Below are 13751 nucleotides of genomic sequence, written 5' to 3' on the forward strand. Positions count from 1 at the left end.
CCCTCTGTAATATGCAACATTTCCAATTTTCCCTAATTTCAGTGCTGGGTCTCGTGCACATGTGTAGACAAACGCAAGATTTGTGTCCTTACCTTTGAGCACTTTTTCATTATTTAGTGGTACATAAACAAAAATACTTTTTAGTTTACACCAGGCTTTCCCAAACTTGGGTCTCCAGCTGTTTTGGGACTACAACTCCCCATCAGCATTAACTAGTAGAACCAATGGTCAGGGATGGTGGGAACTGTAGTCCAAAACCAGCCGGAAAACCCAGGTTACCAGTAATATGGTAACATAGCCATGTTTTGTTTTGGTGCTTTTTGGTTTTGAAAGTAAGTGTAATCTGACAAATTCAAATTATTTTGTTTAACATAGTCTTTCAGTTATTCAAATGTATCACATCCTGTTGTTGAATCTAGTTGGCACAAACTTCAGTTATGTCAGAAACTTGGTCAAACATCTGTTTAAAACACAGTTGTGCTACTTTCACATTATCTCAAGTTCCATCAGGTTCAACAAAATTAATTTTCAAGCAGAAGTCACACTGCTCAAATCTTCCTACAGTTTTGCAAGAGTGCAGTGCCAATTACACTATCCATGTTTTGTTCATTGCTGTGTCATGTGAAAGTATGCATGTAGTCCTAAACTATAAGTCAGCCCCAATGAACCAAATGTTACAGGTTTCCACTGTTAACTGTTTCACTCTTCTCAGAGTCAGTGCAATTCTGTGCAATTTTATTCAGAAGAAATTCCCATTGTCTTCATAGAGAAGTATTCCATAATAAAGTAAGTTTAGGCTTGCAGCCTGAATATTACTGTTAGAACTAGTATGATGGCATAAACTGATTAACTGAGCCCATTAAAAATGATATAGTGACTTAACAGTAATGGTGTATGCATGCTTTATTACTTAAATTGATGCTTTTGGGAAGAGATTTATTGTGAAACCAGCCTCAAATTAATGCCATTCATAGAGATACCGGGGGAGGGGGGGGAGAACTCGATGCCACACTTTTTTTTAGACCACCGTTTCCCACTATTGGTGTTAAAATGCAATTGTCAGGAATAAGCAAGTCACTAGGAGAGCAGTCTTAAGTGTTGACAGGGAAGAACAGAGTGGCATAACCAACACTCTATCTCAGGCCTGTCAGCTATAGCCAGGCAGAAGGGAGACACAATTCATTCTTGCTTTTTTCCTATGCCACAACCGCAGCATATTTCTGCAGGGCATATGCATATAGTACAACCCCACCAGCACCACTCTTACCCTTGCCACACACACCACAACCTCAATCTACATGTTGTTCTAACCTTCTTAGACATCAGCATGGTGACGGGGTAGGATTGCACTTGAGAATTCTTACATATAGCACATAATATTTTTATTTCTATGATTTGGATTTCATTTCATTTTTCTGATGAACAAAAATATAAATAGAAAAGCAAAAATATTTGATGTGCAACCCACAAATTTCTTAAGACACACAATACTTTTGGGTACCAAGTGGCGTAGCGTGGGGGGTGCAGGGGGGGCCCGGCCGCACCGGGCGCAACATCTGGGGTTAGGGTTAGGGGGCGCAAATCCATGGGTTGGGGGGTGCAAATTACTTGCCTTGCCCCGGGTGCTGACAACCCACGCTACGCCACTGTGGGTACCTTTGCAGTGAAGTTCACAAGGGAAGCTCAAGTGATTTGAACACTTTCCCTATGAAGAAAGGCTAAAGTGCTTGGATGTTTTCAGAGGAGGGGAAAGGAACAAAGAAGTCAAAATAGACATTTTTAAAATTAGTCACAATATGATGAGAATGGGATTCCACTAACACACACATACCCTTTCTCATAATGCTAAATTTTGCTTGGTAATACGTTCTGCACAACACCCAATAAGCATATAAAATCTATCAGTTTAGATTAGTTGTTTTTTTAAAGGATTAGACAGGTTTATGGGTTATAAGTCTACAAATGGCTGTAGCCCAGGAATGGGGAAATTTTGGACTTCCAGATGTTGCTGTACTATAACTCCCATCATCCTTGATGGGATTGATAGTTCTAAAACATATGGAGAAAAAAGTTCCCCCACACGTGTTATAGGCCATCTCAGGAAGCAATCCTAAATTTCCTGGAGGGAATATTCCCTAGAGGGGCTAACTGAATGTTGCAGACTTCTCTGTGTCTGCTGCCAGAAATCTCTTCATTTCAGCAGCAAAATTATTCCACATAATCACTTCCTCACTTTTGGTGCACCCATGTCAGGGGTAGAAGAAAGTTGGTTGTGAAACCAGTTTGAAGGAAGAAGGATACTGCTCAAACCCATCTTTTATCCTGGTTGGGGTGAGCCTGGAATGGCTTAAAAAGTGGCAATTATTCTACCATGGACACTTCATAGCAGTCATCTGTAAATAGTCTAACATATTCAGTTGCAACGTATTTCTGATCATCAGGTTCTGGGGACAAATGACAGATGATGGTTATATCCTTCCTGTCCTGCTTTTTGGCTTCCATGTGGCTTTGGAAACAAAATGCTAGTCATGATTGGCTTTGACTTGGTCAACTGGAAAGTTTATATATTGTTATGGGCACATGCTATCAAACTTCTATCGTGAAAAGAAGTTGTATGTTGATTTATATGCGTGTCACAAAATGCAATACGCCTACTCGAGAGATACCATTCTGAGCAAACTTTGAAATGGTATGAACTATAATTTTACAAAGAATTACATATTTACCTGTGGCACATAGTTCACCAATGCAATAACATGTGTTATTATGTATAAATTGTAGTCTGTGAACATTCTGGGTGGTAAATACCTTTGAACAGTTAACCAACATATTCTGATAGTAAGATTACTTTTAGAATGCCTTGACATATTTTGTTTCTAACATGGATATTTGAAATATGATCTCATTTACAACCCAGACCCTGGAATAAAACCCTGCTGTCAGTAATATTAAATGTCCAAATTAATATGCTTGTATGTGAGAGCAATAGTGAAGACTTTATATTGTGAGTTGATTTATGAGTATTTAATCTATAAATAATTTATAATTTAAGATTGCATTTTTGTCCTACAAACAGGCAGTCCCTTACAATATAAATTTGCAATTCAAAGTTAATTCTCATCTTCCAAATCTGGTTTCCTGAGTTCATCATTTTCCAGCACAGCAGTTCCAGCACAGGAATTGTTTGGAAGTTAATGATGTTAACTTTCTATATTTCTTTTACTCTCTCTTCCAACTTCTCATCGTACTTTGGAAATATCTTACTAGGAGAACGCATCTCAAATATGGCAGAGCTGAACATCTTTGGGGAAAAAATACTTGGTTTTGCTGGGCAGATTTTCAAAATCCCCCCCTCTCCCTGCCCCTCCTTCCTCCCTCCCTCCCTCCCTCTCTTTTCCCTGTGTCCATGGTTTCCACAATAGTGGTCAGTCACCCTGGTGCTGCTGAGTACCTTTTAAAAAATCTACAACTCATCAAAGTAACAAAAGGAAGCTTTATTTTATCTTCATCAAAATGATGCATAGCCAATGAGATTCAGTATGTAATGATCCCTAAAGCCGAATCAAGAGTGAGGAGGAAGCATGGAAGACAAAGTGGAGTAAACTGCAAAACACCCAACACTAAATCATTGAAACGGCTGATCTTCCATTCTCTAAACAGGAATTATTCTAGCTCATTTCTAAACCCAAATTTGGTAACATTACCTTCTGTTTGAGCATGCCTTTGGCATTTCATATGGGGAAAGGACATGGCTTTCCCCCAAACCAGTTTAGCCAGTTACATTTCTGCTGAACAGGCCACACCAACAGGAATCACCTGCTCAGTTGTCCTATGTTTCTGATCCAAGCAATGTTGATGTTGTTGTTGTTTATAGCCTCATACAGCTTTGGCAATTTCACATGTTAAAGGAACCTCTTCCCTTTTAGGTAGGGTTGCCATATGTCCAGGAATTCCCAGGCATGCCCTCTTTTGGGGGTCCTACATGCCCATCTGGGGGGAATTTTATGTTTTAAAGTAAATGTCCTGGATTTTGGTTTTTTAAAAAATAAAATAAAAATTGTAGGCAGTTCTGGTTTGGGCTCGGGTGACTTGGGCTCTGGCTCTGGCATGGGCAACCTGGGCTCTGGTTCTGGCTTGGGCACCCTAGACTTGTTTCAGGCTTGGACTCTGGTGTGGGAGGCTCAGGGTCAGTGCTATTGGGCAATTGCCCTAAAAAAGCTCAACAACTTTTTGATTTTTAGCTCTTGAAATACAGCAACCCTACTTTTAGCTATTCATACTTTTCACCGGCATCCAACCATTCTGACCAACAAGAGCATTTTCATTTTTTACAACCTTATTGTTAAATTTAGTTGAAAAGCAAGTCAGCATCAGTCATTGGTTTCTGTTTCCACTTGTTGCAAAATGTTAGCTGTTTTAAAGCAAAGTTCATAAAATAATATTGGAATCGAATACGCAGTTAAATTGTTGCATTTTCAATAGGGTTATAATTAGTACAGGGGTATGTGGCGCCCTCCCCATGTTTGACTCCAACTCCCATCACAAGTCAACATGAACAGTAGCCAGAGATGTTGGGAGTCAGAGTATAACAACAACTGGAGGGCATCACACTTGGCTCCCCGTAAACTAGCAAATAGATAGGACTTAGGCACAAACTGGACCACATGCCATTAATTCAATTATTAATCATGGTAATACTTTTTTAAACAAATGCAGGATCATTTTCCTTCCCGACCCACCGAGCCACATTATGTTACTGATTCAGAGCAAGTCTCCAGTGCCTGCTATTAACACTGAAAGAAAAGTTTCATTTTTAATTGGGATTGCATTGGTGTAAGTGCAAGCTTTTCTTCCAATGCAAATATTGTAACAGGTGTATTGGGGCGAGGGGCCTTCAGGTCCAGACTGCAGCAAGGCACAAAGGATTCAAGCCCCCTTCCCCTTCTCAGGTCCCAACCTGGTGTTTAGGTTTAAACAGACATCCAAGCAATAAGTTTGAGCTGTAAATCTCGATTTTGGGGGGCTGGCTTCTGAAAGCTGTCCAGACAGGAAAACATGCAGGAATTATATGTTATCTGCACTATATGCCTTACAGGAAGAATTGGGGAATACATGTAAGAAATGAAACCTTACGAACCACTAAGTCCCGCTGAATTCAATGTCACTTACACCCAAGAAAGTATTCATAGGATTGTAAGCTTCTAATGCAATGCTCTACATGCCTTGCTAGATTGCAGCTTTAGCATGATTTAATGAAATTTAACATTGTTTGTGACAAAGTTATTAAAATAAAAAAATGTAAGTAGGCTATAAAGCATTTCCTAAGTTTATTTCTAAACCTGATTCCAATACAACTGATATAATTCTTCCCTGTGAGTCCATTTCTAATCTCTAAACCAGAGTTATAGCAGCATTCTTCTTAGATTGCATGTTGAATTTTTAATTCCACATTCATTCTATATTCATTAATGGCATGCATTAACTTGTTATATATGGTAGCTTTGCAAAATCTAAGACTCAGAATGCATGTTATCATTTGCAGAACCATTTCATTGATAGATCTCTGTCTTAATGCCCCATTCATAGGGAAATAAGAATAAAATATTTTTGAGAATTTCTAAGAAAAAGGGGCCACATAAATATGTGTGAGTATGCAATCTTACTCTGTTTTCTTTCTTTTTTAATATTCTATTGATTTCAATGGAAATATATTTCCAATTCAGAGTGCATAGGAATTTATCCTTACACCCTGATCTTAAATAACTTGAAAACCCACCAAAAGACCTGCTTGGTAAGATTAGATTACCACACTACATCAGTAATCTGTGAAGCTTGGAACATGTGAAACACTCTGACTGCATCATTCTTTCCCACGACATTGTAAGCGGACAGATTGAGAGGGTTTGTTCTGGTGTGGAAATGAACAACATGATCAGGGCATCTACATGTGATCAGTTTCCACATATTACCATAGCAATGAGGGAAGCAAGCACTAGGTACTTGCTTTTTGACAACTACAGTCACTTTGGTAACATAGCTTATCCTTTTTTATAATTCATTCCAATATGCTCACATATTGTTTCTATAGTGGCTAGTATGAGGAAATGGTGTACAGGGAAGTTAAGCAAAGAAGCCAGTCTGAAAATTCTTAGATTCTTGTGAATGTTAGATACATAACTTGCCTTTTTTTTTTAAGGACAGTTTGGGGCTACAGGTTCTTAGTGATCTATAGGGGTCCATTTTGCTTCCATAATGAAGTGTTTTCCCAGGCAACCTTAGTAAAGTCAGATACATTTCAGCGGTGATTCTTTCTTTCTCTGTTTTCCCCTAGGCGTGATACATTATTTTATCTCAGCTTATCCCCAGGGAATTACCCTAGATGCATCAATGCCTAACCATTTTTCCCCCTGCTAAATTGCTTTACTACCAGGATAGGGAACATTTGGCTCTCTGATGTTGTTGGACTACAGATCCCATTATGCCTGACCATTGGACATGCTGGCTGGAGCTGACAGGAATTGGAGTCCAGCAATATCTGAAGGTCCACAGGTTCCTCATTACTACCTTCATATTCTTAGGTGTTTTTGAAAAGCTTAATAGTCACCCAGAATAAGGGTGCATGGAATTCTCTTTGTAGAACTAGTCATAAAAACCCTTCATCGGTTTAGAATACATAAATGTTAACCAAATTTGTTTGTTTTCTAGATGATTCATTTGAAGAAATCAGTATTGCCCAAACTTGCTGCTAATTTTAAAACAGAGGATATGGAAACCATAGAAACATTGTGTAATTTCCCAAGGGGGTTCAAGTTCATTTTGTAGATGTAGGATGAGAATTCTGATTATAAGCACATGAACAACAACTTAAACAAAGATTAGAATAATTTAAAGACACAAACATATTTTATAATTTCGTTGTCCCCAAGAGGGGGCAATGACAATAAAGATATTATTATTATTATTATTATTATTATTATTATTATTATTATATTAGGAAAAAGATTGCACTAGTGACTCAGCGACTCAGAATTTACATATTCAAATAGATTCTTGCCTTAAGAAAAGTTTGGATTTGATATCCTGCTTTATCACTACCCTAAGGAGTCTCAAAGCGGCTAACAATCTCCTTTTCCCTTCCTCCCCCACAACAAACACTCTGTGAGGTGAGTGGGGCTGAGAGACTTCAAAGAAGTGTGACTGGCCCAAGGTCACCCAACAGCTGCATGTGGAGGAGCGGAGACCCGAACCTCCACATTACGAGTCTCGCTCTTAACCACTACACCACACTGGCTCTACACCAGAGGAAAATAAGAAATAGGTTGATATATACCTATTAATATGCTAAATGCATCATTCTCTTATGTTATAAAGATGCAATGAAAATACAATCTGATCAACTGACACAAAACTTTAAAACTGTGGTTCCCGATTACCTAAGTACTGTAGACCCCCTGTTTTTCAAAAGCCAAGCTATGGACCTCCTACTTTTAAAAAAGTTAACATCTCTATGGTAGTTTTTGTGATGTGAATGACACCACGGACCCCTGGGTAGGTTACACAGATCTCCTGGGGTCCATGGACTATGAACCACCAATTGGGAACCACTGTTCTAAAAGGCAAAGCAGTGTCTTCTGGAGAAGTTTTCAGGGGTACAAAGAGGCTTAGGGCAGGAGGGAGATAGAACTATCCATTGTGTGAGGCTCCTTCCAGTCACAAAATATTGGATTAAACCAAAAGAATCTTTTAATGTGAGTTTGGGGCTACAGGCTCTTAGTGATCTGTAGGTATCTATTGTGCTTCCATAATCTTTTAAGGTGGTTTTAAAATAATCTTTTAAGGTGGTTTAATATCCTAAGATATGAACAAGCCTTTTCAGTATGCTTCACACAATTGCTCACACATGTGAGCAAACAAACCAGGAAATCATTCTTAAACCAGCTTCACACCATGGCTTAATATTGGTTTGTACCAATGCTGTTAACCATAGTTTACTAGTTGCTGCCCCTGGTGTCTGCAATCTTCCTTCTCTCTCCATGGGTTCAATGTAACCTGGGGAAAGAGCTTAATTCATTCACAAGCAAGTCTATGAGTCTGAATCAATATTTTCTAAACATACTATGCTTCTAGAAGCTGCATAGTCTACCTTCTATTTTCAAATATCTGAAGCAGTTGTGCATCTTTTCTACACAACAACCAAATGAACCAAATTATTTGCTATTAATTTCATATTAACATTATATAATATAATTTTGAATTTTCTCCCGGGTATAAAGACTTCAACATTAATCAATGAAAACCAGAAATATTCATTTTGTGCCTTTCTAGACAAAGGCAATAGGAACTGTGTATTTTTTTAAAAATCATTTTGGGTAGCAATATTTTAAATTTCTAAAATGTTTTCCATATGTAGACTTAGACATACATGAATAAATCAGACTATTTGCTCCTCTACATGTTATGAGATGATCAGGATGTATTTAAACAAAAAACAACAACAACAACCCAGTGTTTTGAAAGATTTTATATCCCCCTTAGTCTTAGTCATGGAGCAACAGGTTTTAATAGCCAATAAGTACCATTTTAAATCATCTTCTTGGATAAACATAGGCCATATAATTCTACACTGTAATCTCTCTATTCAACTCAATTACTTTTGGTTGAACTAGAGCATATCTTTTAGAAATACTTTGTGCCACTGGTGCCACACAGCAGCCATAAAGCTAATGGATTGAGCTCTCTAAAGATTCAGCTTGTGTCCAAGGAAGTCATGTGATATGAGATCATTTTCTATTAATTCTTCCTTAGTTTTTGTTGGAAAAGCTTCTGCTGAAGCATTCATTCAGATAGTGGCTGCAGGAGATTATGGGTCTCAGAGTAACAGTCTGTTGCCTAGGGAAAGTTTAATTATATACTATTAGTATAAGTCTTTGGGGTGTAAAATATATAACAGAATGTTGAATCCTACCCATGAGTCCCAAATATGGATTCAAATAGCATTATAATCTTTATCAATTACAAATGCTAATGTGCAACTTTATATAGCCACCTCAGTCTAGCTTGGTCCTCAGTCTAGTTATCCCAGCTACCAATGTGACTTGGTAACTACCTTGACAGGGTGACTCAACTGTGGCTCCAAATATTGGCTTAGTAGTCCACATTAAAGGTCTCCTAAAGTGGTTCTGCATACATTATCACCACCATTTCCTAAGTATTTTCATAACGCTATTATTACCACTGATACATTTAGAAGGGTTGGAGGAAGGTCAGTGAGTCCACTTTTTCCAGTTGTGCCCCCTCTCCCAGGTCACATTGAGCTTGTGAACTTTGACATGCTGTTTTAAATATCCCACTCTTCTCCATTCAGGTTGCATCAGAAATTCTCACCCATTTCATTTACATTCTTCTGTCTCGTACACCTGCACGGAACCTGCCAATTGTCACCTAGTTATCTTTCAGAAATGAAGCGAAGTTGACCAAACCTGAAACATGTACCGCCGTATCTGGTGGTGCATAGTACCCCAAAATAATTCCTCTTTCAATCGGAGAATGAGAAGCAAAAAAATGTCAATTTCCCATCCCCATGGACAACCAGCTCATTCTGCAAAGCCTATCATAGCTCACCACAGATACTGCCCAGGACCAGTGAGGTTGGTTACTTACACCATGTCTCAAGACCATTTGTCTGACCTCGTGAGACCTGGAACTGAGGCCTGGTCTAGCCAACTTCTCCACCAAACCTGTCTCTACTACTTTGAGAGATAAGAGCAAAAGCACACACAAACACACACACACACACACACACACACACACTGTACACGTACTTGGGTAGGTGGAAATTTAATCCAGTTTTCTAAAAGGAATTTAAAGAAGTGAACTAATTGAATATTATTAGATAGAATGCCATTAAATCTACACAGATTTATCTGCATTTGCCAAAACTTACTGTTTAATGATTTCCAGCACAATCCTATGCGTGTCTTTTATTAATTTCAATGTCTAGGATTGCTACCTTGTTTGAAGATATATTGAGATCTTCTATACCTTCCTATTGATGTTTTGTAACCCAAAATATGAGTATCCATTTTGTATATTGGATTGTATATTGTATAATTCAGTGAGCAGACTATCACATTTATTATTAGACAGAATTGAAACACATAAATGAAGCTATACAGAATACATCAATTGTTCCTGCAAATGTAATTTGAACTCTATGAAACATTAATGTGTGAAGTACATAATGCTTTTAGACTACAAAATAAAAACAAATGAAAAATTGGAATGGTATTAAAAGTATGCATCGACGTAGTTTTTCCTCTTCTCTATTCAAAGCATGTTTATTATACCAGGAAGGATAGGACAAATGTGCATAATGTGCAATGCATATTAGGAAATGATGTATGTGCACTTATAGATATAGATATATTGTGCAGGCTCAATAGCCTCTTCTTTTCAAGGTTACTAAAAAATAAAGACAAGCTATAGAGGTTGTCTAGAGAAAGTATTTTTCTTTCTTTAATTGCATGTTTATATCACTTCAAAGTCTAGAGCTTTGGGTGGTTTGTGCAAACAGTTTAAGCAAGAAAACTGGCAGTGGTGACATTGTGCCCTGATAGGCAAATAAAGAGGCAGACACATAAGATGGGGTTGAACTGGGCTGCTTTTATTTAGACCTTAAATTGAAATCAGCGGAGGGGGAACTGACTTAGCTGTATAACTGTACCCCTTGGGTGACCCGCCCTTGCCTAAGGAATTGGGGCACGGCTTCCTAGCCTGCCCCAATTCCCGCCTACACCCTGAAAGTGAGAAGGGAGGCCTTATCTCATCTCCAGCCCCCTGGAACACAGAACCCCTGGTGGATGAGAGAGTTTGGCTTCAAAGGAGGCCCCTATCTCACCCTCTGAATCGTGGAGTCCCAGAAGTGGGCCTCAGAGCTGCCCCGTCCCCTGAAAGGTGCCCAAAAGGGCGTCACCAGGCTAAACCAAACTTTCTTTTCCTGCACCTGAACTGCCAAAAGTGATCAAATCAAAAAGATTAACCTATTTAAACAACATCCTGAGATCTCCAGGTATATGGCAGTATATAAATTTAATAATAATAATAATAATAATAATAATAATACCATCTAGCACTCTGTCCTGCTATTCACTGTGAAGTAGGCACAAACCCAGTCTGTGATCCCAAATGCAGATTGGGAAAAATTCCTACGTGGCCCCCTAGTGGTGACCCCAAAGCACACTGGGAGACAGGGACGGAGGGCGGGTGCTGCTGCAAATGGAGAGGCTGGAGGGAAGGCAGATTGTCCCTTAAATTGGGATCAAGTCCTGCCCACTCACTTTCACCACCTTAGAAATGCACCAACCGGTACAGGGAATTTTCCTGCTCTACCTCTCTTGCCCAACAGCTTGCAAAGGCGTCTAGCCTTCTTGGCACCAGGCACCTTCTAGGTGCCTTTCCAATGAAGGAGAGTCCACCACCTTTTGAGGTAGTGAGTTCCAATGTTGAACAGCTCTTACCATCAAAAAGTCTTCATAATATTTAGTCAAAAACACTTTTCTTGCCATTTGAAGCCTTTGCTTCTGGTCCTACTCTCCAGAGAAGCAGAAAACAAGCTAACTCCAGCATTCATGTGAAAACCTTTTATCACCAATAATTCTTAATTCTCAGGTGAAATGCTTTCTCTCCTAAAGCTCCAAAAGGACAACCTTTTGTTAGTCTGCACATAGTAGGGACACATTTGTGAATAGTTGTGTTGGATGTGCACTGCTGTTCACTGGATATGTGAAGTTTTAGTCAGCTTTTCTGAAAGTAGCAAACCTGATCCACATAGAGAAATCAATAGATAGATGTAGATAATTGTGTCTGGATTGAGTATATATCCTTATATTGTCAATATTTGCTAAGCTTGACATCTGGCATTTTTATTCATGCTCAGATCATTTGGATATTTTATTTTGTTTTAATCTAGAAACTACTGCTTCAAGTTAATTTAAGGTGGATGGGGGCATTCCAGTATGGTAAATTGCAAAGTATAAGCCATTTATAAGTGTGACAGTAGTAGATTACTATGGAAAAAAATAGTCTCATATTTGCAGTGATGGAGAGAAATCCATAGAATGAGGTTATAGAACAGAGCAAGAATTATCAAAAAAAGAAGCTGAATAACCAGCTACATGATGGAAGTATTTGTATTCTTAATCCAATTAGGTTGTGGCTAAATCTGCTTGAAACAAGTTGGCTATGGTTAATATAGGGTGCAGTTCTGTAATTTATCTAGGAACAAGTCCCACAGTGGGGCTTCTGAGTCGACATTTGTAGGATTGCAATGTCATAGATTATTATTTATGAGTAACTGTAGTAGCTATTATTAAAATAGCTTTATTTACCTATTTAATAGTTGCCCACTGTTATCACTCAGTCTGAGATGCAATAACTTAAGATAGTAGCCATGTATCAGTATATAGTGTATTGTGTAGAAAATAGTAGAAAGTGATATTTTTAAAATTGCAATGTTTTATTCAGCCTGTCAGAAACAATCACTTAAAAGTAGCAGGTTGAACCCAAGAAGCTTCCTTTCTTGGAGGAAAAACCTTTCTGCAATGGAGGAAACTCCTCTTTTGCAGGAAGGTACGCTGGATCCAGCCAAGTATCTAAATCCCTTGCTGAATTAAAAAAAATGTATGACATTTGCAGCTCAATCCTCTGCAGATTTATACAGAAGTAAATCCCCACTGTGTTGAATGGGACTTACTTCCAAGCAAATGTACATAAAATGTGTGTTTTAGATATTTGTTACTGAAGTGAAATACTGAAATCAGTGAAATTCTGTCACTGGAAACAACTTCAGTTCTGGGAGTAAAATTTTTATTGGTTGAACCCATATAAAAATATTCCTGCAACTGTAATAAAACATGAGAAATTACATAATTCACCATTTTTTCTTCAAACAGACTCATGAATTTTTCCTCAGATGAGTGATACATTTTATTGCAAAATGCATACTATTTTACTCTCCAGAAAGTAGACGAATATATATATATATATATATATATATATATATATATGAATGAATATGAGAGAGAGAGAAGGAGATATTTACTAGATTAGAGGAATTGTCCTGCCACTTTCCCCACATGGATGATGGATGCCTTGCTTTGCCAATTAAAGTCTTTAGCGGTTTTTAAAGCTATTTATTTGAATAGTCAGATTTAGAATGTATATTCTTGTCTGTTTTATTTAAAATATATATATTACCAAAGGTATATTTGAAGCAGATGCCATCACAGATGTTGTTTGATCAACTCAAATATGAAGGAAGGATACTGCAAATGAGAAGATGGGGGAAATGTCAATATTTTCCTAATAATATGTTGATTTGTCTAAATATTTCACTCAATAATTAAAGGGTTTTCCTTTTCTGTGATGCCAAAATTCTTTCAGAATCCATTCTACCTTATCCCAGAATATATGTAAAAACTTGTTGAAGATGACTTGTTTTCTAATTTTGTTTTATGTCTGCTTCAGTTCTTCTGCCTGTTTCAGGTAGCAAAATATATTAAGTATGTTGAATGTGCAAAGCAGTAGTATTATTCATATTTTTTTGTTTAATTACAGGTAAAGATTATAGTTCCCAACAGCACAGCAGGTCTGATAATAGGGAAGGGAGGTGCTACAGTCAAGGCTATAATGGAGCAGTCAGGGGCTTGGGTACAGCTTTCCCAGAAACCTGATGGGATCAACTTGCAAGAGAG

General features: G+C 38.0%; 1 protein-coding gene across 5 annotated transcripts in view; it reads left to right on the plus strand.

Moving 5' to 3' along the window:
- The window catches only part of NOVA1 (NOVA alternative splicing regulator 1), a 143874-nt gene that overhangs the window by 123430 nt on the left and 6693 nt on the right, over positions 1-13751 (plus strand). For 4 of the 5 annotated variants that reach the window (XM_083743531.1, XM_083743533.1, XM_083743534.1 and 1 more), the window contains one exon: positions 13615-13751. This exon is cut by the window's right edge and continues 2951 nt beyond it. The exons of the other annotated variant lie outside the window; for it this stretch is intronic. In XM_083743531.1, coding sequence (XP_083599657.1) covers positions 13615-13751 — 137 coding nt within the window. The remainder of the gene's footprint in view (positions 1-13614) is intronic. 5 annotated transcript variants of the gene reach the window in all.

Source organism: Podarcis gaigeae, assembly GCF_964106915.1.
Source record: "Podarcis gaigeae genome assembly, chromosome: 1".
Classification (NCBI taxonomy): domain Eukaryota; kingdom Metazoa; phylum Chordata; class Lepidosauria; order Squamata; family Lacertidae; genus Podarcis; species Podarcis gaigeae.